This window comes from Adiantum capillus-veneris, chromosome 13 (genome assembly GCF_014529385.1).
Source record: "Adiantum capillus-veneris isolate H3 chromosome 13, ASM1452938v2, whole genome shotgun sequence".
Classification (NCBI taxonomy): domain Eukaryota; kingdom Viridiplantae; phylum Streptophyta; class Polypodiopsida; order Polypodiales; family Pteridaceae; genus Adiantum; species Adiantum capillus-veneris.
Genome location: NC_140943.1, coordinates 20,125,615 through 20,151,481, shown reverse-complemented (window position 1 = coordinate 20,151,481; position 25,867 = coordinate 20,125,615). Strand labels below are relative to the sequence as shown.

At 47.5% G+C, this 25,867-nt stretch overlaps 1 protein-coding gene across 4 annotated transcripts in view; it reads right to left on the bottom strand.

The window, feature by feature from the left end:
* LOC147443677 (Zn-dependent exopeptidases superfamily protein) overlaps positions 1-25,867 on the bottom strand; it is a 179,868-nt gene that overhangs the window by 97,190 nt on the left and 56,811 nt on the right. For all 4 annotated transcript variants that reach the window (XM_086526479.1, XM_086526478.1, XM_086526480.1 and 1 more), the window contains 4 exons: positions 1,880-1,968; positions 1,618-1,757; positions 1,352-1,517; positions 1,142-1,277 (listed from right to left, as the gene is read on the bottom strand). In XM_086526479.1, the coding sequence (XP_086382605.1) occupies positions 1,142-1,277; positions 1,352-1,517; positions 1,618-1,757; positions 1,880-1,968 (531 nt within the window). The remainder of the gene's footprint in view (positions 1-1,141; positions 1,278-1,351; positions 1,518-1,617; positions 1,758-1,879; positions 1,969-25,867) is intronic.

The following is a 25,867-nucleotide window of genomic DNA, read 5'->3' as shown; positions in this document are numbered from 1 at the left end:
GACATTACAAAGGCTATCCCTGCAGAGTGGCACACCCTCCGGAGTCGGCAACACCCCACTGGATGGGGGCCTTCACGCGACTGTAGGTCCTCATCTGAGCCAGAGCATGTACAACCACAGGGTCTTGCAGTTTCTTCTAGATACAGGGAGAGGGCAGACTCCACAGCATCTCTAGCAAGGCACCAGAGGTAGCCGAGTGCTGCTTTCAAAGGATCCGAGTAATCGGCATCTGTGGGAGGACCTGTGTCATTGATCCTTACCCTGCTGATCTTTGGGAGTGGTTGTGGGACAGCCGACAGCCGAGGAGAGTGACCTTATTTCAGTGGTTAGTGGCACACAAGGCTACTGCAATTGAGAGTTGGCTGGTACACAGTGACCTCTCGGCAGCATGCGCAGCTTGTGGCCATTCACTTGAGACCCAGTGACATTGTCTGTGGGATTGTCCCATGGCACAATAGGTGTGACTTCGCATCTTGCGATTGATGTCTGCACTTTCTACAGCCTGACAGTACACTTGGGGTGTTGCTGCCTGGTCCACCCTTATGGGCCCAGCACTTCCGTTCGAGATGGCTTCAGTCAGGAGGATGATTGTGATACAGGATGGCAGGCCTACACTTCAGCCGGCCACAGAGATCATCCCTCAGAAGGGAAGCAGTGATAGAGAGAGGTGTTGGGAGCCCTCTGCTGCCTGATACTTTGGTTCATTTGGACAGCCCGTTGCTTTCGCATCTTCGAGGCTCGCCTTGTCCCACCACCAGAGACTGTTCCTCACTTCTGGCTAGAGCTAGTCCACACACTCAGGGGCCAGTTTGAGCGTTTCCAAGGTAGCTCTGACCACATGCGGGAGTGCCAGGAGGCTTTTCTGAGATTGTGGCGGCCTGGACCTTTCTTCACCATGGTTCAGGGCGTGCCCCGATGGCAGTACCAACCACCAGTGTGGCTGTTCCTCCCACCTATCTCCTGATTTAGCGATCTTTGAACATATTTGTTTTTCATTGGAAGAGTCTCCCCATTTGCTGATGTAGCCCTCTGTTACAGAGGCAGTTTGGAGCCCACTGGGCAGGTTTGTTAACTAATGAAAGGATCTGTTTCTGGGGGGAAAAAACGTATTGTTACATTCACAACCAAATCAGTGTATTACCTTTGACTATAAAAAGAATCCTTTCCGAAAAATAATGGATCCCAGAAGATTTGTAACTCGCTAGGCTTGACACAAATAGCAGAAATCCAAGCGGGATTGTGTGCAAAACCACAGCTGTTTTAAAAGAATAGGAAATCTGAAAACAACACATAACCATCAAGAGAATGTACTTCAAGATTTTGATCATAATGAAGAAAACACAGATCTCACCATAAACCAGCCCAAAAAATCAAAGAAAATGGGCCGCTTCTCCCTCTCTGAAGTTTGCTTATCTTGTAAGGCCGCCCGGTCTCTGGCATTCAACAACTTGGAAGAGCTTGAGAAAGCTCTCAACAAGCTCATAAGATTCTCCCCACGGATCTGCATGCTCCCTGGACTGTCAGGCACATGTATCAGAATCAGAGGCAGGAGAATGTTCAATATCAATGCACCACTACCAGGACAAGGGACTAGGTCACACAATAGGTTGAGCTTACATTACTCTTTCTGGTTCATCATAGGGTGTGTGATAAAAATAACCCTCCAGTAGTAGTATAATATCTAGTCCTGGAATATCCCCATAATCTTCAGAAAAGATTCGGTAATCTGTGTCTCCTGGAATGTGAGGAAAAATATCCTGCAGAACAAAGAAACATCACAAATCTCTATGCGCTGAAACTGCTACCAACAATTCAATCATTTGAAATAAATGCATTGCGGAACTTTCGACGACATAAACCAACATATACCAAACAGAACCTGAGCTGCTGTGTTTGCCATGGGATAGACAGCTGCCTTTGCATATACTTCAGCGGGCCAAGATCCAGGTCCAGACTGACATACCAAATCTGCAAATTCAAAAACACAAATCAAACTCAAAATTTCGATGTAAATCATCTCAAAGGATGTGGATGTATTTGAACAAATACCTGTAGACAAGAGTACCAAATATCATAGTCTATGCTGTATTTGCTTTTCAAAGAAAACATTACTTGATTCTCAGAATAATCAAAGCACATGATCAAGAGTGGAGAAACCCCTCCAGAAACCGGCCTGGCCCTTAGCTCGTACACCCTCACCCTCTGCCCAATTACTCAAATGCTTCTCAAGAATGGATGCATACAACCGTGCCATTGTGTGCCCAACCCTAATAGTGCAGTAATTCCCAGGCTTTGTAGGATCACATGCTTTGAAGATACGCACAATAGTAGACAACCTCCAAGTCTCAGGTAATCCCTCACACATGGCACGATTGAACAACACTGCAAGAACCTCTACCAACATATCTCTAGCATGTGTAAAGTACTCTTCTACTAGACCATCATGATCATATGCCCTACTGGTCCTCATCTTGTCAATGGCTCTCTTTACCATCTCAGTGGTAAAGAAGATGTTGGTAGGTGGGCACGGCTCTATAGGATCTGGAAGGGTCCTGTCGAGGAACCGTATGTAACGATGAGGCATAATGGCCCCACATATCAGGAGAAGTAATCACTAGGGGAGGGGAGTGCTCATGAAAGAATCGCAATGCCTCTCCAGAGTCTCTACTCAAGAACAGCTGATACAAGTCTCGCTCCATCTCGGCCAAGTAAGCTCGTTTCTTCCATCGCACAAGGCGCCGGGAAGCAATCCGAAATTGTCTGTAAGTGATGAATCCTAATAAAAGATCTCTCTCAAGTTGGGCTCTCATCTCTCTGCACTCCTCATCATACCAACTATTTTGGGGCATGCTCCCAGAATTATCGCCTCCGACCTTGCTGAGTGTGTGGGTATGCCTCTGATGCTGCACCATGCAGTGTCTCAGTCAGTAAAGTGGTGCACTCCTCCACTAAGACCAGCTTTGCATAGACCGCTATAGATCTCCTCTATATAAACCGAGTCAAGTCTCTGGTGTAAATGTAGGTGGGCATGGCTCTGTAGGATCTGGAAGGGGGTCATTCCTGTCCAGGAACTGTATATAACGATGTCGCATACTGGCCCCACACATCAAGAGAAGTAATCACTGGGGGAGGGGAGTGCTCATGAAAGAATCGCCATGCCTCTCCTAAGTCTCTACTCAAGAACAACTAATACAAGTCTCACTCCAACTTGGCCAAGTAAGCTCGTTTCTTCCGTCGCACAAGGCGTCGGGAAGCGATCCGAAATTGTCTGTAAGTGATAACTCCTAAAAAAAGATCTCTCTGAAGCTGGGCTCTCATCTCTCTACACTCCTCATCATACCAACTATTCTGGGGCATGCTCCCAGAATATCGCCTCCAACCCGGCTGAGTGTGTGGGTATGCCTCTGATGCTACACCATGCAGTGTCTCGGTCAGTAAAGTGGTGCACTCCTCCACTGAGAGGCCAAGACCAGCTTTGCATAGACCGCTATAGATCTCCTCTATATAAACAGAGTCAGTCTCTGGTGTAAATGTATAACGGGTATGTGACCTGCCTCCTGATGTCTAGGTTGTACGATACTGAAATGAAACAGACAATGTTAAAAGTGCATGATCCACTGCTACACCCACTGGTCTGGCTCCCACTATGAAATCCTGAATATAAGGAATAAAGCTCGACTGTGCCGTAACATAGTCCACTATTACTGGCCCCGTGTCTGTGTGAAAAGCATGTGAAACCTGTTGCTCCAGGAAATCGTTGTAAGCCATATTAAGTATGGCTAACCCATGTGTAGTCGTCATCTCCGTAAAGTATCTCCCATACTCCGTCTGCTCTCTGCCATGTGAGCATCTGTCAAGCCCCAACTCACCCACATCCAGCTCTCTAAGCATCTCATCTGAAGAGTCGTAGAAGACTGTCTGAGAGTTGCCCGTTCGAGCATTGAAGTCTCATAGGAGGATGACGTCACCATCCCTAGAAAACTCCCATATATCATCATCTAGTATAGAGAAAGGTGATTGTCCTCTGGATAGAGCATATACTGACGTACTGGGAGCAAGTAACATATGGCAATGTATAGAAATCGGCATGTGTCAGGTCTCAGCCTCACCCACATATATCTAGCATGATCATCTCTCCGTACAATATGTAGTAGTGGCTTTAACTCCTTCCTAAATAGCACTCCTACCTCTCCTCCCATGCTCAGATCTCGCAACTGTCCTGTGGGCCATCTGTCATCTGTATCCCACCACATGTGGCATAAGCTGTCAAGGGGCCTCATGAGTCTTTGAGAAGAAAACAAAGTCACTATATATGAAATTGTCCTCAAAGGCACCAACGTCCAACCTCATAGATCCATTACAATTCCAAGTAGCCATATTCAGGGTTGTCCCATAGGTCTCACACCGTCATGTAGAGCGCCGCTCTACAATCACCACCCAACCATCTCTGTAAAAGGCAAACTTTTCCTTCTCCCTTGCCGCCGTAATCTTTGGCATTAGCTCTCTTATATGCGCAAGCAGTGAGACACTGAGATCATCACCCAGGAAAACACATGCCTTCTTGAGAGTAGACCTCTTTCTCAAGAATTCCTCCTCCTCTTCCAAGAAGGGAAAGCGTAGTATGAGAGCTCTCCCTTTTGAAGATTCTCCGGGGCCATCACTCTTCTTGCCCACTCTCCATGCCTTTGTGTGTGAAGGCATGTCGACCCCCATCATGGATGAGAGGATTGTGACCTCTTTTCAATTGTTTGTCTTTGAAACCGGTTACCCTCAGATGTAGAGCCCGCATCCTCCTTTGTTCCTCTTCGAGGGTCATGTTAATAAGAACGGGTGTACAAGGAACTTCCTTACCTTTCCCTTTCTTGGCAACCTCAATCCATTTTTCGGCCTCCTCTACTTTCTTTTGTGTTGCGGAGATGATTGCGGCCCATGACTTCTTCTCCTCACCTTTCTTCATAACCAGTATTCCTTCTCTCATCGTATTCAATTCTTCCATCATGGATGGCTGAATTTCGCCTTCTTCGAGCTGCCTACTTTTTGCTTGTACATTTCGGATGTGAGAGAGAGAGAGACAGAGAGAGAGAGAGAGAGATAAAATGAAATGATATATTAACGTCTACAGAAGGCCAAAGTGACCTATGAGACAAAAAAAAGTTACAAGTGGTGAATCTAGTACAATGTCTGAGTACAACTAAAAAAAGGGGATGGGGGAATGAGAGCTGATACAATGGTACAATGGGTGGGCTGATACAATGGGAGATATAATAATGGTAGGCGGATCCGAGCGGGGGAGGGGGTCAGAGAGATTTTATTATCGTCCTCGGAGGTAAATTTAACCTATGAGAACAAAGTTACATGTGATGTTCTATGTGTGTGGCTGATGAGTGACTCTCGATGCTCCAAAGTTGTGGTGATGAGAGTCACAATGGAGAGCCCACATTGTGGCTGGGAGAGGAAAGTGTGTAGGTCCAAATTATGGCTAAAAATGTGAGGGAAGCAAGTTCGGATGTGACCAAAAGCTGAGCACTATAGTGTGCGGTTTCTTTGTGGATTTTAAGAGGGCCTTTGATATGATTCCACGTTATAATTTGTGGAGAAGGGTGGAAGAATTCCAAGTGCCAAGTGAGTTTATGCTTGTGGTTTCACGAATCTATGAGAAGGCACTACGTGGAATCATATCAAAGGCCCTCTTTTTTTTTTTTCTTTTGTAACCCCGCCCCCAAAACTTTGCAACTTTTGGGCCTCATAGGTCATTATGGCCTTTTGAAGACTTTAAGATAACATTTCATTTCATTTCTAACATACTTTACCTCCCCTCCCCCTCCCCCCTCCACCCCCCCCCCCCCCCCCCCTCCGTCACTTTTGTTTTCGAGACACACGCACGCACACACAACTGAGCATATTGAGGGCACCTGGCCACACCGTCGCGATCACCGCCAGTGTCGGTGCACACGTACATCCAGTGACTCCCAACCGTCGCGTCCGTTGCTAGGGTGGCTGCACACGTACACCTAACTCCCTTGCGGACGGCGATCAAGCATGAGGAAGATGAACGATAAAGCCGACCCCCTAGAGGATGCCATTCAAAAATGCAAAGAGGAGATGACGGAGATCATGACCAAGATGAACCGCAACCTCTGGGGCACAATAAACATACTCGAAGGACGCGTGCTGATCCAAGAGAGCAAGATAAGCACGCTGGAAGACCGAGTGACAACCCAAGAGGAAGACATCGCGTCACTCAAGAAAGAGCTCGCCGAAGCACGATCAAGAAACACACTGGAAGAGGGCGAACTGCAACCCTCAGTAATCGAAGAAATCAACACGATCAAGGAGCAAGTACGGGCCATCAAAGAAGGAGAAGAGCAGCATAAAAAAATGACGACTTCTTGGGTGGATGTTCTTACCAAAACTCAACAGAAGGCGGACAAAGCCGAGAAATGGATCAAGGTGGCCAAGAAAGGAAAAGGCAAGGAGATAACGCCCACGCCCACACCCAACAACATCATTAATCAGACACTAGAGAAGGAGCAAAGGAGAAGGGTGCGCGCTTTACATGTGAGAATTTGCGGGCTTAAAGACAAAGGCAATGTGGACGAAGAAGTAAAAGAACTCACAGCCTTGATGGGGATTCATGAGCCGACGCACACAAGGGCATGGAGAGTGGGCAACATAAAGAAAAATGGAAGCAGTGGAGAAACCTCAATAGAAAGAGCACTCATCATCCGTTTTCCCTCCATGGAAGCAAAGAAGTCATTCTTGAAGAAAAGACCAACTCTTAAAGAGACTGGTGTCACAAAGTGATGACGTGGCGGACAGCAAAAACCCTAATTTCTGCCAGAAACCCTAAAATTCTTGCAAACTCTAATTTTTGCCAAAAACCCTAAATTCCGGAAATCGCGGAGGCGGATTATTAAATAAATTTATTAAAAAAAAAATTTATAAAATGATGAGCGACGCGAATTTTGCTTTTGCTTTTTTCTTTTATTAAAAAAAAAAGAAAAGACTCTCTAAGAGAGAGAGAGAACTGATGCTTTTGATTTTAAAAGCTTTTGGGGCTCTGCTTTTGGGCATCCCTTGTAACCTTTAAATTAGTGGTGAGGGCCTCACTTCTCAGAGCATCTGGACGCAGAGTCTGAGAGTGAAACCCTAACCGCTCTCTTGTACTTTGATGATTGATTAATACAAAAAGAAATACCGAAAGGGGCGCCAGTCTTTGGGGCCAATATCTCTAGGCACGGAACTCCGCCGGGCCAGTGCAAATCTATTGTGATCTGTGAATTGTTTTGAAGTGGTTATTTGGTGCTGTCGCGGTTGATTCTTCACTTGGAGTGTCCAAGTTTGTTACAGTGGTATCAGAGCACGGCCGATTTCTCTTCTACGGGAAATCCGATCCCCGAATTTTTTTCCCGCGGCACCTATGGCTTCAGGCAATGATCAGTCGACTCCCTCTGCATCTGGATATGCGGGCTGGGATCACAACGAAGATTCAGACAGAGAGTATGGCCCGCCTTGGCCTACTTGGGCGGAGCGGCGAGAGATGGAGTGTCGCCAGTTGATCGGCAATGCAACAAAGATGATGCTCAATTTTGCCAAGGACCCGAAAATGGCAAAATATATGAACCAGACCTCTTTGGAAGAGGTACAGACGGAGTGGCAGAGAACCACAACACCACTCCCGAAACCCGCTCTCAAGGAACCTTCTGCCTCTAAGAAATATACGGAGAAGGAACTGGAGAACGTGGTTGATGCACGGATTGCTCGGTTTTTTGACACGCAAAAGAAAGCCAAAAAGCATGGCAAAAAGCAGAAGAAAGGCACTGACTTCCTGGGATATTTAGGTCGTCGGTCGACATTTGACAAGGCAAAGAAATTGAAGAAGCGCGTCAAGTTTGAAGACCTACCCAGTTCTTCTTCTTCTTCTTCTGACAGTTCTTCTAGCTCCTCGGATTAGAGCGAAGAAGACAGAAAAAAGCAAAAAGCGAAGCAAGACACAAAGCTTCGGAACGGGCAAGAAAAAGGCAAAGAAGGCTACATCTCGCCCAGAGACTGACAGTTCTACTAAGGACTCGTCTACAGACAGCTCAGATTCCGATGACGGAAAGTTTTATGCGAACAAGAAGAATTTTTACAAAGCCAACCAGTATGACTTTCTCGAAGATAAAAGCAAGAAAGTCCGAGAGTTTAAGGAAGGTGGCCACTCGATCAAGTTTGATACTTTTCAGGATACTCAGATGCTTCGAAGGCTTTGTCTTTTATACAGCAGTTTGACATCGCTTTCGCGGGAGGACGCTATTCAGAGCACTCCAAGATTCGGAGAGCTGCCTCTTACTTTAAGGGGAATGCTCGTACTTGGTGGTCCACGCTTCTATTAAGCAAGACTGTGCCAGTTACATGGCTGAAATTCAAGAGGCTTTTTATTTCTTCTTGGTTGACTCAAGAGTTTGAGCGAGATATACGAGCTGCTTGGAACCATCTCCGGATGACCAAGAGCGATACAGTGAATTCTTATTGTGAAAGATTCTGGAGCTCTTTTCTACCCACCTCTTCATTCAAGAAGATCTCGTTTAGAGAACAGATTGAGCGGTTTACCTTGGGTCTACCTACAAAGATCCGAGATCATTGCTTGGAACAGAAATCAGCTTCTATTCAGGAGTTGATGAGTCGTGCGAAACGGGGCTTTGCCATTCACTCTGGCAGTCTGACCTACCCCACATATGAGGCCATGACACAACGAGCCGAATAGACTTTTGGGAATGAAAGTAGAATGAAAAAGAGCAACCCAGAGAAAAAAAAAGGATGCACGACCCAAGCTTACTCCTGAGGAGAGAGCTCGCTTCATCAGAGAGGGGAAGTGCTTTGGATGCGGGGAACATGGACATATTTCCGCAAAGTGCCCTGATAAGGCACAGAAAGAACAGAATGATAAAGACGACGACAGGTCTGAGAGTTCGAGAGCAGCTGAGGAATGTGGCAGAAAAGGCAGATAGAAAAGCAGAACTGGTATCACATGGCGTGGGACCTGCACCGAATCTAATGAATGAAAGTACAAACTTTGCCGCTTTCGGGGCAAAGCAAAGGATCAGGAAGCTCTTTTGAAGGAGCCAAGGCCAACTTCTTTTCACTTGGAATTGGCAGCTCGATTTGGAACTACGCCCGACAGACTGACGCCACAGGCGGAGGTAGTTCGACTGGCACCCGGATGGGATGTTGCCATTACACCGAGCATTGGCAAACTTCGTTTGCAATGACAGGGGTGTTCAGGGCACGTGAGTGACGTTCTACTCGGGATCCCTTGGTACCACAAGAACTACGCCGTGGTTGACTACCGGGCCGAGAAAGCGACTTTGATAAATGAAGGGCTTAGAGATTGTACTTGATGAACTTCAGTTTCCTTACTCATTCTTTTGGGAGAACTGAACGATGGATAAAAGTTGAATATGTTTTGACCTGAAGAAAAGAACGCCAAGATTTTTTTTTCTCCACGCTCATGCCGATTGCATTTGAGAGGGCCTGAAGATCATACCATTGATCTGATATCTCGAAGCACGCCACCGAATCGGCCACCTTATCGTGTGAGCCGAGTACAGAATGAAAAGATTATGAACTCAGAGAAAGACCTCTTGGAAAAGGGTCTTGTCCAGCCTAGTACTTCACCGTATTGCTCTCCAGTGTTGTTGGTTTTGAAGAAAGACGGATCTTGGAGAATGTGCATCGATTATAGCACTCTCAACGAAATCACCATCAAGAACAGATTTCCGATTCCTAGGATCGATGATATACTTGAAAAGTTGAAGGGATCCTCGTGCTTTAGCAGGATTGACTTGAAGAGTGGATATCATCAGATCAGGATAGCGCCAGAAGATGTCTACAAGACAGCTTTTCGAACGGCTTTTGGGTTATTTGAGTTTTGGGTGATGCCTTTTGGCTTAACCAATGCTCCTGCGACATTTAACCGGATGATGGATAGGATATTTTGAGAGTACAGGCTATTTGTTGGCACTTTCTTTGACGACATCATTGTTTTCTCCAAGAATGAGGCAAAACACAGAGATCATCTGATTCAAGTCTTTCAGGCATTACGAGATCACACATTAGTGATTAATGCTACGAAAAGTGAATTTTTCCTACCAGAGATACATTTTTTGGGACTCATTGTGTCAACAGCAGGAGTGCAAATGAACCCGGCCAAGATAGAGACTATCCATGATTGGCCCGATTTGAGGAATGTCCATGAAGTTAGAAGCTTCTTGGGACTGTGTTCGTACTACAAGAGGTTCAGACGAAAGTTTGCAGAGGTTGCTTCCCCTTTGCATACCTTGACACAGAAAGGAGTACCTTTTTCGTGGGGACCCACAGAGGTGACTGCCTTTCAGACATTGAAAGAGAAATTCACTACAGGACCAGATTTGACTTTGCCGGACTTGCAGAAGTCATTTGAAGTATTTTGTGATGCTTGTGGTCGTAGTGTGGGTACGGTCTTGATGCAAGAAGGCCATGTCATACCTTACGAGAGCCGTTTGTTCTCTAGGCCGGAGATGACAGCACAGATCTATGGGAAAGAGCTTTTGGCGGTTATCCACGCTCTTACTCAGTGGCGGCATTACCTACTCGGAGCGGATTTTACTGTCTTTACAGACCATCGGAGTTTGCGCTACTTCTTGTCACAGAAGCAGCTTTCGGAAAAGCAGATGCGGTGGGTGAACATCTTGTCACAGTTCCACTTCCAGATTGGCCATGTGCAGGGACAGAAGAATGTGGTTGCAGATGCTTTGTCTCGAAAACCGTTGGTTCTGGCTATTTCCGCGATACATCATAGGAGCTTCGAGGATATGGTCGATCAGTATGCCATAGATACAGATTTTGCAGATATTTTCACACGGATACGGGATGGGGAGACAGTAGCGGGATACTCCCTTCGGGAAGGCTACTTGATGAAAAAGACTATGTTGTGCGTTACACAGCCGTTGAGGGAAAAGGTTATGACTGATTGCAATTGTCCACCTTTTACGGGTCACCGCGGCATTGCTACCACCATGAAAGGGGTAGAGAGAGATTTCTTTTGGCGGAGACTGAAGAAGGATGTGGAAGAGTTTGTGCGCACTTGCTTGGTATGCCAGAAGGTCAAGTTTGACAGACATAAGGCACGGGGATTGTTACAGCCTTTACCCATACCCACCCGCCCCTGGGAAAATATTGAAATGGATTTCATTTTTTTTTATCTCCCGAGAATACAGAATGATCACGATGATTCTCCGATTACATGGCACGCCTGAGACGATTGTCTCCGACAGAGACCCCAGATTTATGAGTTTGTTTTGGAAGGCAATTTGGGAGAACATTGGCACGCGGTTGCAGTTCTCGTCATCGTTCCACTTGCAGACTGACGGGCAATTTGAGATTGCCAATTCAGTGATTTTAGATTTATTGAAGTCTTGTATCTCGGATCAGAAGACTCAATGGGAAAAGAACCTATCTTTGGTGGAATTTGCCTACAATAACACGATACACTCTTCGACGGGGAAGACGCCATGAGAGATTGTTGAAAATGCTGCGAAGGTTCCATCCTTCCTGAGCACGAAAGATTAGAAATTTGAAGCGGATGAATATTCGCGAGATTTGGATACGGCTTTTGCCAAGGTTCGCGAGACTTTACAGAAGTCTCAAGAACGACAGAAAAAGGCAGCGGATCGCCATCGTCGCGACTGGAAACTGAAGGAGGATGATTGGGTGCTCTTACTTTTGAGAAGGCACGCCTAAGAAAGAAAAAGGGAAAGGAGAGGCTTTTTCCAAAGCTTAGTATGTGATACTACGGACCTTTCCACATTACTGACAAGATAAATGATGTCTCCTTCCGATTGGAACTGCCAGATACTTGGAGGATTCATAATGCATTGCATGTGAGTCTCTTGAACCCTGTTAAGGGTGATGTGCCTGATGATGGGGAGCCTGATGAGCAACCCGAAGTGGAAGAAAACGAGGAGATCCTTGTTCCTGAACAGATTTTGGCACATAACGATACGAAGAAAGGTAAAGTCCGAAGGCGGTTCTTGGTTAAGTTCAAGAACTTTCCTGCATTTGATGCGAAGTGGATGGAGGAGGAGGACCTAGCAGATACTCCTCGGATTATGAAACTTTACCTCGATGTTTTGGTTTAGCATAGTCTACTCCAAACGGAACCCAGAACTCAGCTTGGCCGAAGATCTGGTGCAGTGGGATGCACAAGAGGGGAGTTACTCCGCTCCCTTGTCAACAGATACCTCGATTTTGATACTAAAGTCACTGATGTCTCTTTGAGCTTCAGGGATACTGAGAGCTGACAGTATTCTGCTGGATAGACTTTATGAAATGGAATTCTTGATTATGATACTGATTTGTTCTTGACTTCTTGTGAGTGCAGGAACGGATAGCCGAAATGACTGCAGCATTTTGGTCTGATTGATCTCGAATAGACATGGTTGCAATAGGGGTTAGTCAATCGGACATCGATGAGGTCTCGATTGGACCTAGATGTGATTGCTAGCTACATTGCCGATAAATCATGGTCTAACATCCGAATGAATGTTGAATGTCATGTGATGTCCTGTGATGTCTGGTGATGTCCTGTGATGTCGTGTGATGTGACTGTCGATTTTGTACATGTGCTAGATGTGTGTTCCTAGTACGTAGGTACTAACAGTCAGTGTCTGCTAAGACAGTTTCTAGCTTTTGTCGGTTTTGCAGGCGTAATCGCGGTCGATTACAATGCTTTCAAGAGGGGGGTATGTCACAAAGTGATGACGTGGCGGACAGCAGAAACCCTAATTTCTGCCAAAAACCCTAAAATTCCTGCAAACCCTAATTTTTGCCAAAAACCCTAAATTCCGGAAATCGCGGAGGCGGATTATTAAATAAATTTATTTTAAAAAAAAATTTGGAAAATGATGAGCGACGCGAATTTTGCTTTTGCTTTTTTTTATTATTAAAAAAAAAAGAAAAGACTCTCTAAGAGAGAGAGAGAACTGATGCTTTTGATTTTAAAAGCTTTTGGGGCTCTGCTTTTGGGCATCCCTTGTAACCTTTAAATTAGTGGTGAGGGCCTCACTTCTCAGAGCATCTGGACGTAGAGTCTCAGAGTGAAACCCTAACCGCTCTCTTGTACTTTGATGATTGATTAATACAAAAAGAAATACCGAAAGGGGCGCCAGTCTTTGGGGCCAATATCTCTAGGCACGGAACTCCGCCGGGCCAGTGCAAATCTATTGTGATCTGTGAATTGTTTTGAAGTGGTTATTTGGTGCTGTCGCGGTTGATTCTTCACTTGGAATGTCCAAGTTTGTTACAACTGGCATCTTTCTCGGGGATGATCTCACCCTCTCGTAGATCGCTCATATGCAGGAAGTAATGCCGGAGATTAGAGCGGCAAGGGACAAAGGCAAGATCGCTTTTTACCGAGGCCGAAAAGTGGTAATACTAAAACGACGCTCCACATGACGGTGCAAGACTTATAGGACCACACTCAAAGTAGCTGCCTAGAACTGCAATGGATCTATGCGTCTTGACGTGGATGCCGTTGAGGATAGCTTTACTGGAAGAGACGTCATCTTTTACTCTGAGACACACCAAGCACCAGGGCAATCCATGCCTCACATCAGTGGATACAGGTGGGAGACGGCCTACACACAGGAGACACGCTCAGAGCACAGAGGGCGGGGCTCGGGGGGAGTGGCAATGTTATTTAGAGAGGATCTGCAGCCACTGATACATATAGCCCGCAGGAACGAGCAGGCCAGGTACATGTGGGTGAGACTGAAAGCAGAGACACACAGATACCTCTATCTAGCTATTTGCTACTTTCCCCCGAGTACATCAGTTTATGCATCACCCAGAGGACAGTCCCCTTTCTCTATTTTGGATGATGACATATGGGAGTTTTCTAGGGACGGTGACGTTATCATCCTAGGGGACTTCAATGCTAGGACTGCCCATCACCAGGCAGTGTTTTATGATACTTCAGAGGAGATGCTAAGAGAGCTAGATGTTGCAGAGACGGGCCTTTCCAGACTATCACACGATGTGGAATGTACTGAGTATGGGCGACACCTGATAGACATGGGCACTGCACATGGATTGGCCATCTTGAACGGCCTACAGAGATTTCCTCCTTCGGGAGGTTTTACATGCTTCCCACACAGACATGGAGCCAGCAAAGTGGACTATGTCATGGCACAGCCGAATCTCATCTCTAGTATCCAGGATCTCACAGTTGAGCCTAGACCGATCGGGGTGGCAGTGGATCGTGCTCTAGTGTTGATGACCATCTCCTTCCAGTTCAGTGTAGCACACAGGCCACGAGTAGCAGCCCCTACTCGCTACACATTCACACGGGAGATGGATTCTGTATACATGGACGGAATCTACAGACGCCTATGCACTGAGTACCCGGGGCGACCTCTGGAAGAGCTAACTACTATACTGACACGGACATTACATGAGGCAACAGCAGAAGCATACCCACAGACCCAGCCTGAGCAGAGCCGCCGATCAGGGAGCATGCCTCAGAACAGCTGGTACGATGAGGAGTGCCGCCAGACTAGAGCCAGACTTCAAAGGGAGGTGATGTTGGGGGACGTCACTCACAGACAGTCACAAATTGACTTCCGACGCCAGGTGCGACGGAAGAAGAGGGCTTTTTTGGCTCGACTCGAGCAGGATCTATATCAACTATTCTTGAGTCAGGACTCGCATGAGGTGTGGTGGCTCTTTCATGAGCAGTCCCCCCCCCCTTACTATTTCCTCCACAGAGACCTGGGGGCAGTACGCATCATCTTTGTACACAGTACCTAGACAGCCGGCCCTCCCCAACCCCCCCGATCCATGCCCACACGCATGTGTCTTTTTCACCGCTGAGATGGTGAAGAAAGCTATTGACAGGATGAAGACTGGGAGAGCATATGATCATGATGGCCTAGTCGCTGAGCATTTCATGCATGCCAAAGACCTACTAGCAGAGCTTCTAGCAATTATGTTTAACCGGGCCATGTGTGAGGGCCTACCAGACTCTTGGAGCCTATCTACGATCGTACCTATCTTCAAATCAGGAGACCGGGAATTATCGCACTATTATGATTGGGCACACACTCGCACGGTTGTATGCATCCATTCTAGAGCAATAGCTGAGTAGATGGGCAGAGAGGGAAGGGATACGTGCAACTGGGCGGGCAGGATTCAGGAGAGGCTTCTCTACTCTTGACCATATCCTAACACTCAGGGCCATCATCAAAGAAGGCAGATCTCATGGGAGACGGATCTATTGTAGCTTTGTGGACTTCCGCAAAGCTTTCGACACGGTCCCTAGAGCTAGACTGATGCGCAGACTACAGGAAATGGGAGTACCCACAGAACTCATTTGGGGGATCATGGCATTGTACAGATCAGTAGTAGGGCATGTACGCACCCCGGAGGGACTTTCTACACCGGTTCACTCCACTATTGGGGTGAAGCAGGGCTGCCCGCTCTCTCTTACTCTTTTCGGTATGTATGTGGATGAGGTTTCTGACTACATTGACAGCGATGGGGATAAAGGTGCTCAGTTGGCAGGGACATGGATTCCACTTTTGTTATATGTTGATGACATAGTGTTGATCTCCGAATCCCCAGAAGGAATGCAACGTCAATTGGATGCTTTGCATACGTTTGCCCATGAAAGTGGTTTGTCTGTCAACCTGGGTAAAACCAAGGTTATGGTGTTTACTACCACCCCACAGTGGATCAGGAGGTCAGCACCTACATTCACATACGGCCAGGAGACGGTGGAGTACACAGACGCTTACACTTACCTTGGAGTGGTTTTTAGCGGACCTGCATTCTCACTCAAAAGAGCAGCAAAGACCAGACTTACTAGAACCCACGCAGCATTGGGTAGATTGGAGAGGATGTGTTCGCAGGTTCAGTTTCAGGAGCCCCGGACGAAGCTCTGGCTCTTTGACACGTTGGTGGCTTCAGCACTGCTCTATGGAACCGAGATATGGGGACCTTCACTGGATCACCACGGGAGGCCGGGTCGCACAGAAGGATGGGGGAACATGGAGAAACCTCTCGTCTCTATGATCTCACGGCTCATTAGAGCCAAGGCATCAGTACCACGGGCCATTATCCGAGCAGAGCTAGCGGCCCCCCCACTTGTGGTGGAGGCGCTCACCAGATCAGTCTCCTTCATAAACCGCACATGGGCACTTCCTAGAGACAGATCTGCTCGCATAGCACTTGAATCCTCTCGACAGCTAGCCATACAAGGAGATACAATATGCTGGTATGGGGAGATGACATCATGGTTTCAGGCACATGGGTTCAGCATAGACAGGCTGCCACCATTCCAGTATGCATTGGATGCACCACCTCTCATTCTTACACAGTCAGAGATCACCAAGCTCATTCGCCAAGACCTGACCCAGCTAGACACCAGGAGGACATGGATACAACCAGCACAAGAATTGGGCACGAAGATGGCTTTCTATAGAGACCACCTTCTCCAGCTTACGGAAGATGGTTTTGTGGCGAGACCCACATACATGGATACCCACTTGTCTCATGGGATACGATGTGCTATTGGCCAGTTACGCACATCTTCTCACCAGCTGCGGATTGAGACTGGGAGATACGGCGGGGTACCAACAGAGGACAGCACATGCCCCTTATGTAACATGGAACCTGAGACAGAGCTACACTATACATGCTGCTGCCCCGTCTACTACGAGATACGAGGCCGCTTCCATTGCTTGTTCAGAGAGGGTTTTGGACCGCTCTCAAGAGTCATGGGATACGAAGATCAAAGATGCCTGGGTTTGTTCTTGCTTGAGCTGCGCAGACATAGAGATAGCCGGATGAATGGCGAGGCTAGCCAGTCTCAAAGACAGATCACAGACTTCCTCAGAGCAGACACGGGACAACCGCAAGAGCCACTCCATCAGCAGAGCTCCCCCCCCGTCTCACACCAGAGGCACACTGATTGACCGAGCAATTGAACTGGTAAAATCCAGGCGCCCGCGACGACTGCGAAGAACTACACAGCATCGACGAAGGCTACGACAGAAAATTCGGAGCACGCTGGCCAGGCATACACGACGCCCGGTTAGACTACTTACCATGGAGGAAATTGATGAGATTCGCCAACGACCGATGCTAGATCTCTTGTGATTCAGCTATCCCAACAAGCCGCCCATTATTCAGCTTAGTTTTTTGCTTGACTCACATAGACCAACTTAGGACCCCATAGTATATATCTTTGTTTTGTACTATTGTTAGGTTATTTTGTTACTCTGACTTTGTATGGGGGATCTTGGCTTTATAAAGGACAGTTGTGGCGCGGGTACGTACTGCTCGGGGCATGTCTTACATGGTTCATTCCACTATTGGGGTGTGAAGCAAGGATATCCCCTATCTCCGACTTTTTGGGATGTATCGGATGAGTTTACAGACTCCGTAGAGCGAGAGGGAGACAGAGGTGCTCAGCTAGCAGGGATATGGATTCCGCTATTGTTAAACGCTAATGATATTGTGTTGATTTCAGACTCTCTAAAGGGGATGCAACGTCATTTGAACGCATTGCATGTGTTTGCCCAATATAGTGGATTGTACCCGAACCTTGTTAACACCAAGGGAATCGTGTTTAACACCACGGCACAATGGGTCACGAAGTCAGCACCATTACATATGGTCGAGAGACTGTGGAGTATACAGATGCATATACCTATCTCGGGGTGGTCTTTAGTGGCCCAGTATTTTCCTTGAGGAGAGCAGGAGAGACGAGATTGACCAAAGCTTATGCAGCATTAGGGAGACCAGAAAGGATGTGTTCGCAGTTCAAGTTCCAGGAACTTTGAGCAAAGCTCTCGCTCTTTGACACTCTAGTCACTTTTGCCATGCTATACGAAGTGGAGATATGGAGACCCTCAGTGGACCATCACAACAGAGTTGGTGGTGTTGATGGCTGGAGATGTATGGAGAGGCCTTTGGTTTCTATGATCTCTCGGATGATTAGCTGAAAGCCGACATCGGTTGGAAACGTTAAAGGCAATGGCTTTGAGCTTCTGGACATCCCATTGGTGCCATCTGGCCATTTGCATCAGCCCTCTAGGCCGTAGTGTCACCACAGTACTGCCCTCGGGCCACTGTGGCACAAAACCACAGCCGCTCCGCTTGTGCGCTACGTTTCTCTTCCACTTGCCATGCACTCCCTCCCGTTGCAATGATCAAAAGTCAACCTGGAAAATTGCGTTAAACGGTGGCTGAAGAAAAAGTTCCGAGTGCTCTTTGAACGACCATGGAGCCCGCCTTGCAAGGGGAGGTCTTCCACCTCACCCCACGAGCTTCAATCCTAACTCCCACATCCAAGTGCGCACTTCTAAATCGCAAGAGATCGACAGCTTAGCGGCGGAGCTACACGCCAAGCATCCAAGCAACCCTCTCCTGGGTCAATCTCTCACTCACGACTGCAACCGCCCCACAATCTCAACCACATAGGCCGAGTCGACTTCTGCCGGTCGCTCACTCCTCGAGTCACCTACACGTTAATGATGGTGTAGACAAGCGGACCATGCATATGGGGTTCCCTGCTTATCCCAAACGTTAAAACATGGGCCTTGTTTAAAATGTAATGGTTACTTGGTAAGCCTAATATGGTCTTTTGCTTTCATGAGCATGCACGCTGCCACTTGGCAAGCCATTGGCCTCGAGCGAAATCGCACAGCCAAGAGCTTTACTTTTAATGACGACCTCATGCATTCTTTTAATATCATCGTCGAAAAGACGCTCCCGCATGCTTTCCTCAACAGCTCCATTTGCAGGCAAGGTCAATTCCATTGTTACAAGAATGAAGAAGTGTGAGGCGAGTTCTTATGGGAAATGACTGGATTGGATGATAGAGGAAGCTACCTGTTCATTGGTTTTGTCACAACTCAACAGTAGCAACAGCAGCAGTTTTCCTCTGTTGCATCCATGAAGTTCTCATCTGGGAGGCATGTGCCAAGTACTCACTCTAGTGCAAGCAGTCCTCCAGCTTTGTCGAGTCAACATTCAACATGAGGCCCTAGGACTCAAATTGGCATGATAGGTCCCCACCAAACTAAATAAGCAATCCAAGTTGTCATTACCGTTGCCCGATACCAAGTTCTCGAGTTTATCAACGGCCATGGAGATGACAAATATGAGTTTACAGCGAGCACTGCAAGACAAAGGTCTACATTCAAATAGGTTGTCCTAATCATCAACATGGCATAAACTGGACCCACAGGAGGCGGGAACATAGCCAACAGACGCACTGAAGGCATCTATTGGAGCAGGGTGCAAACTTTTTGGTTTCTCGTTGATAAAATTTGCAACAGTGGACATTTTGAGTATACAAGAACAACTTCACCTGGAAAAAACTGCAAGGTTTGTTATTTGTCTCCAATTCCCCATGCCTAAGCTTTTGCTTGGTCGACACATACAACCTACGGGGCAAGGCACGGCTTCTGGTTCTTATAATTTCTAGACAGACCACAGTGCTGACTCTCCATACTTTTGTATGGCACTTCTACATGACGTGCACTATATATTTAGCATTTTCATTGTTTGCCTCCCTATAAGACGAAATGTTTAAACTATTCAGATTGCTTTTTTGTAACTTGACACAACATCGCCCTCTATGTTACACAATCAGAAAACGCCCGTACGCGAGTAGCAGGTCATAAATGCATTTAAATGTTTATTGTAACCTATTGCTGCTTCATGTATTTACTTGTTATAGAATTTGTCAATGCTTCCTTTACTTTACTTCAGTACACGTTTTTTCCACTAGTATACATTTGATCTGGATCATCGTCTATATATATCAATTAGATACACACTTCTTTCCTTAAGATTCATCAATGCAAGTTATGTATTACAATAGTCAATGCACCTTGTTTGTGTTTTGTATATTCTAAAAACTTGGTCATTTTACATATGTCGTGGTTTGTCTTATACTAGATCAGAGTAGGAGGGTCTCAAGGTGGACGAGACTACAGTCAAAGAGCGTCAAAAAGCTAAGGCCTGAGTTGCAACCAGGTTGAAACTAGCTCACCACCCATATGCTCAAGGGACAAGTCTGGAACCATCCGATTCCATACATCCGTATCCCCACGAGCCATCTTCACGCGATACTCATGGTCACTGTCCTGTGTCTACACGCTCAGTTTCTGCACCAATTTTGCATCCACAAAATTGTGTGAGCTTCCATTATCAAGGAGTACGGTCACGTCATGACCATTGATCTTCCCGGGGAAACGGAGAAGATCGTGCTTATCAAACACTTTGGTGCTAAAAGTACAGTTAGTGCATGAACTGTGCGCTAAATGATAGATTTCAACTTGAACAACATCAGAGTTACCTGAGATCTCGTGAATTTGAACCGAAGGACGGCCTTGCCATTTCTGCGTCTTCTTCTTCTTGGGGCAATCCTTGATTTGGTGACCCGTCTGGCCACATCCGAAGAAGGCCCCCTTCTTCACTACATCAACAACTGAAGCATTTATGGCTTTCTTCTTCTCCTGAGAAGATCTCGGCAGTGATTTGGACTTATGCTGGAATCGGGGTCGCTTCCTCGAAGCACCCTCACCGGATTAATGGTCTGCAGTTCTTTTCTTCTCATAATTCGCTCCATTTATCAGATGGAACGTCCTGACCTTTGCCACTGCATCCTCGACATCAATCGGGGCTTTATCCTTAATTAAGACCCAACGATAGTCCTCATGCAATCCCAGCAGATACATGTGCACAGCGTGCATAGAATCCACCTTGCAGAAGGTGAGCGCCTCTTTGAAAGCTGTCGTATACTTATCAAAAGACAGAGTTTTCATCGAAAGACTCTGCAATTTGGCATAGGCTTTCAAAGGGTCCATTTTGACGAAATCCCTCTTGAATTTCACACAAAAGTCAACCCACGTCGTAGGCTTCTCTGTCATGTCACGCCACCAGGTAAGCGCCTTACTGTGCAGATAGAGAGGAATCATCTGAATCCTCTGTTCATCATGCTCCCCATGGAGATCAAAGTATGTAGTCCACTGGTGCAGCCAGTTATTTACAGCCAGTTCCGTACACTCCTTCTCTTCGCCTCAGAAATTTGTAGTTTTGTACGGAATTGTGGCAATCGGACCACCCTGCGAACGCCCAAAAGCAGCAATCTGCATCCGCAATTGCTGAAGATGGGTTTCCCCCTCGGAAATGCGCGCACTCGTCGACTGAGCCATATTTTCGAGAGTAGAAAGTCGAGAACTGAGCCCTTGTACAACCCCTTCGAGAGAGGACAAGCGAAGGTTCGTCTGAACATTCACGTTTTCCAGAGCGCTAGTCGAAACTCTGGAAAGTAGTTGTAATCCATGTATAGAGAGCATGCGTGAATGGAATTTGGATGTTACCTGGCGCGTCGTCACGCTGCACATCTGAGCTGGAGGAATCCATGGCGAAGTGCGTGAACTGGAATTTCCACACGAACCGGGCCTTTTCTGCACTTTTCGATCTCAAAAAAGTAAAGTTTGAACAGCTCCATGCGTCTGCGTGAGCGTCTAAACGCGAGCAGGTGATGGTGGGAGCACGGGAGGAGCGCGAGCGGGTGAGAGAGGGAGAGCTCAGGTGACGAGCAAAGGAGGGAAAAGAGAAATCTCTGCAGACTTGTAAGTCTCTGTAAGTGATTTATTAACAATGTGCAGGGTTCATACTTTAACTTAAAAAATTTAAGTGTCCAGACCATACTTTAATATAAATGTCCTTGGCCACATAAAATAACGGGCACCCCTCTTTGAAAAAATCAACGCAAAGTTCCCAACGTAAGAAAAAAAGCTACGCGCTGCCACTGCTGCGCGAAGATTGCGAAGGGGAAGAGGGGGCGTGTGGTTGCCTGTGGCCAGTACGCACAAGGGGCGCCAGATAGGAGCCAGCGCTGCAAAATAAATTCCACGCCAGCAACTACTTGGTCATTCCTTCCCTGCAAAAGAAATTCCACGCTACAGAGAGGGATACCTGCAGAGAAAGCCATGCTACAGAGAGAGGTATCTCTCTCTCTCTCTCTCTCTCTCTCTCTCTCTCTCTCTCTCTCTCTCTCTCTCTCTCTCTCTCTCTCTCTCTCTCTCTCTCTCTCTCTCTCTCTCTCTCTCTCTCTCTCTCTCTCTCTCTCTCTCTCTCTCTCTATTATGAGATACGGGGACGCTTTCATTGTTTATTCAGAGATGGTTTTGACTCGTTAGATAGAGTCATGAGATATCAGGATCAAAGATGTCTCGGATTATTCCTACTTGAGATACACAGACATAGAGACGCTCTATTGAGTGGGCAAAGACAGAGACAATCCCAAACACGCATCTCAGATTTCTTCAGTCTGAGTACCATAGAGGCAAAGGGACACCACCATCACAGAGCTCGGTTCCCACCCATACACACACCAGCGGTACTCTCATTGATCGAGCTATAGTGTTGGGGAGATCGAGACTACCGCAACTAAGAGGGGAGGCACGCAGCACCGGCCAAGATTGCGGCAGAGGATCCACAGGATTCTAATACGACACCCAGAGTGTCGATCAGGATAGGCTTCATGCTACTGCTATATTGTATCATGGTGACACTTATCCCCACTTTGTAACTTTATGGCATGATACCATTGCTCAGCCTACCAGCCACCCATAGGAGTCGGTAGCACTCCTATCAGTTCTTTGATTGTAGTTTTCTTTGTTTGTACCCAGACTTGGTACTAGACTCATCATTGTAATCAGTTGGTCTCATAGGTCATTTTGGCCTTTTGTAGACATTAATATATCATTTCATTTCATTTCTCTCTCTCTCTCTCTCTCTCTCTCTCTCTCTCTCTCTCTCTCTCTCTCTCTCTCTCTCTCTCTCTCTCTCTCTCTCTCTCTCTCTCTCTCTCTCTCTCGCCTGCCCCTCCCGCAGCCCTGCTGCCCCTCGCGGTGCCCTGCTGCCCCCGCACCCTCTCTCTCTCTCTCGCGCTCCCTTGCTGCCTATCACGCGCCCACCCCTGCTGTCTATCGCCCCCCTCCCGTCTATTGCGCGCCCACCTCCCCCCCCCCCCCCCTTATCTGTCGCAGGTTAATTTTCAGCCCTTTTTAAGTTTTAAGTTTTTATTTTTTGACTATAGTCTATCGCCCCCCTCCTCCTTAAATTTTTCAAACTTTCGCCCCCTCACCTCACTCTAGCGCTCCCCCCCCCCCCCCCCCCCCCCCCCCCCCGGCTGCTTCTCTCTCTCTCTCTCTCTCTCTCTCTCTCTCTCTCTCTCTCTCTCTCTCTCTCTCTCTCTCTCTCTCTCTCTCTCTCTCTTATCAACCCTTTCCAGCTATTCCCCCCTCCCCTATCTATCGCCCCCCGCCCCCGTTCCCCCCACTCTATCTACCATACTTAGTCCCCCCCCCCCCCCTATCTCTCTCTCGTAACTAACGTTTTCACCCCCGGGCCGTATCGCCTTCGCTCTACCACACGTCGGGACCGCTACTAGTGTGGGTGCATACGTGCATCTAACCCCCCCCCCCCCCCCCCCCCTTGCGGACAGCGTTCAAGCATGAGGAAGACAAACGATAAAGCCGACCCCCTAGAGGATGCCATTCGAAAATGCAAAGAGGAAATAACGGAGACCATCACCAAGTTGAACCGCAATCTCTGGGGCACAATAAACATTCTCGAAGGACGTGTGTTGATCCAAGAGAGCAAGATAAGCACGCTGAAAGACCGAGTGACAACCCAAGAGGAAGAGATCGTGTCACTTAAGAAAGAACTCACCGAAGCCCGATCAAGAAACACACTGGAAGAGGGCGAACTGCAACCCTCAGTAATTGAAGAAATCAACACGATCAAGGAACAAGTACGGGCCATCAAAGAGGGAGAAGAACAGCACAAAGAAATGACGACTTCTTGGGTGGATGTTCTTACCAAAACCCAACAGAAGGCGGACGAAGCCGAGAAATGGATCAAGGTGGCCAAGAAAGGGAAAGACAAGGAGATAACGCCCACATCCACACCCAACAACATCATTAACCAGACACTAGAGGAGGAGAAAAGGAGAAGAGTGCGCGCTTTACATCTGAGAATTTGCGGTCTTAAAGACAAAGGCAATGTGGACGAAGAGGTAAAAGAACTCACAGCCCTGATGGGGATTCATGAGCCGACACACACAAGGGCATGGAGAGTGGGCAACACAAAGAAAAATGGAGGCAGTGGAGAAACCTCAAAAGACAGAGCACTCATCCTCCGTTTTCCCGCTATGGAAGCAAAGATGTCTTTCTTGAAGAAAAGACTAACTCTTAAGGAGACTGGCATCTTTCTCGGGGACGATCTCACCCTCTCGCAGATCGCTCATATGCAGGAAGTAATGCCAGAGATTAGAGCGGCAAGGGGGAAAGGGAAGATCGCTTTCTACCAAGACGGTAAAGTAGTAATACTGGAGCGACGCTCCACATGACGGTGCGAGACTTATGGGACCACACTCAAAGTAGCTGCCTGGAATTGCAATGGATCTATGCGTCTTGATGTGGGTGCTTTTGAGGATAGCTTTACTGGAAGAGACATCATTTTCTACTCTGAGACACACCAAGCCTCGGGGCAATCCATGCCTCACATCAGTGGATATAGGTGGGAGACAGCCTACAGACAGGAGACACGCTCAGAGCACAGAGGGCGGGCCTCGGGAAGAGTGGCAGTGTTATTTAGAGAGGATCTACAGCCATTGATACATATAGCCCGCAAGGACGAGCAAGCCAGGTACATGTGGGTGAGACTGAAAGCAGAGACAGGCAGATACCTCTATCTAGCTATTTGTTACTTTCCCCCGAGCACATCAGTTTATGCACCACCTAAGGGACAATCCCCTTTCTCTATTTTAGATGACGACATATGGGAGTTCTCTAGAGACGGTGACATTATCATCCTCAGGGACTTCAATGCTAGGATTGCCCATCACCAGGCAGTGTTTTATGATACTTCAGAGGAGATGCTAAGAGAGATAGATGTGGCAGATACGGGCCTTTCCAGACTATCACACGATAAGGAATATACTGGGTATGGCCGACACCTGATAGACATGGGCACTGCACATGGATTGGCCATCTTGAACGGCCTACAGAGATTTCCTGCTGCGGGAAGTTTTACATGCTTCCCACACAGACATGGAGCCAGCACGGTGGACTATGTCATGGCACAACCGAATCTCATCTCTAGTATCCACGATCTCACAGTTAGGCCTAGACCGGCCGGGGTGGCAGTGGATCATGCTCTGGTGTCAATGACCATCTCTTTCCAATTCAGTGTAGCACACAGGCCACGAGTAGCAGCCCCTACTCGCTACACATTCACACGGGAGACGGACTCTGTATACATGGATGGAATCTACAGACGCCTATGCACTGAGGACCCAGGGCGACCTCTGGAGGAGCTAACTACTATACTGACACAGACATTACATGATGCAGCAGCAGAAGCATACCCACACACCCAGCTTGAGCAAAGCCGCCGATCTGGGAGCATGCCTCAGAACAGCTGGTACGATGAGGAGTGCGGCCAGACTAGAGCCAGACTTCAAAGGGACGTGCTGTTGGGGGACGTCACTCACACACAGTCACAGATGGACTTTCGACGCCTGGTGCGGCCGAAGAAGAGCGGCCGAAGCAAGATCTATATCAACTATTCATGAGGCAAGACTCGCGTGAGGCGTGGTGGCTCTTTCATGAGCAATCCCCCCCCCCTTCTATTTCCTCCATAGAGACCTGGGGTCAATACGCATCATCTTTGTACACAGCACCTGAACAGCCGCCCCTCCCCAACCCCCCCGACCCATGCCCACATACATGTGTCTTTTTCACCATTGAGATGCTGAAGA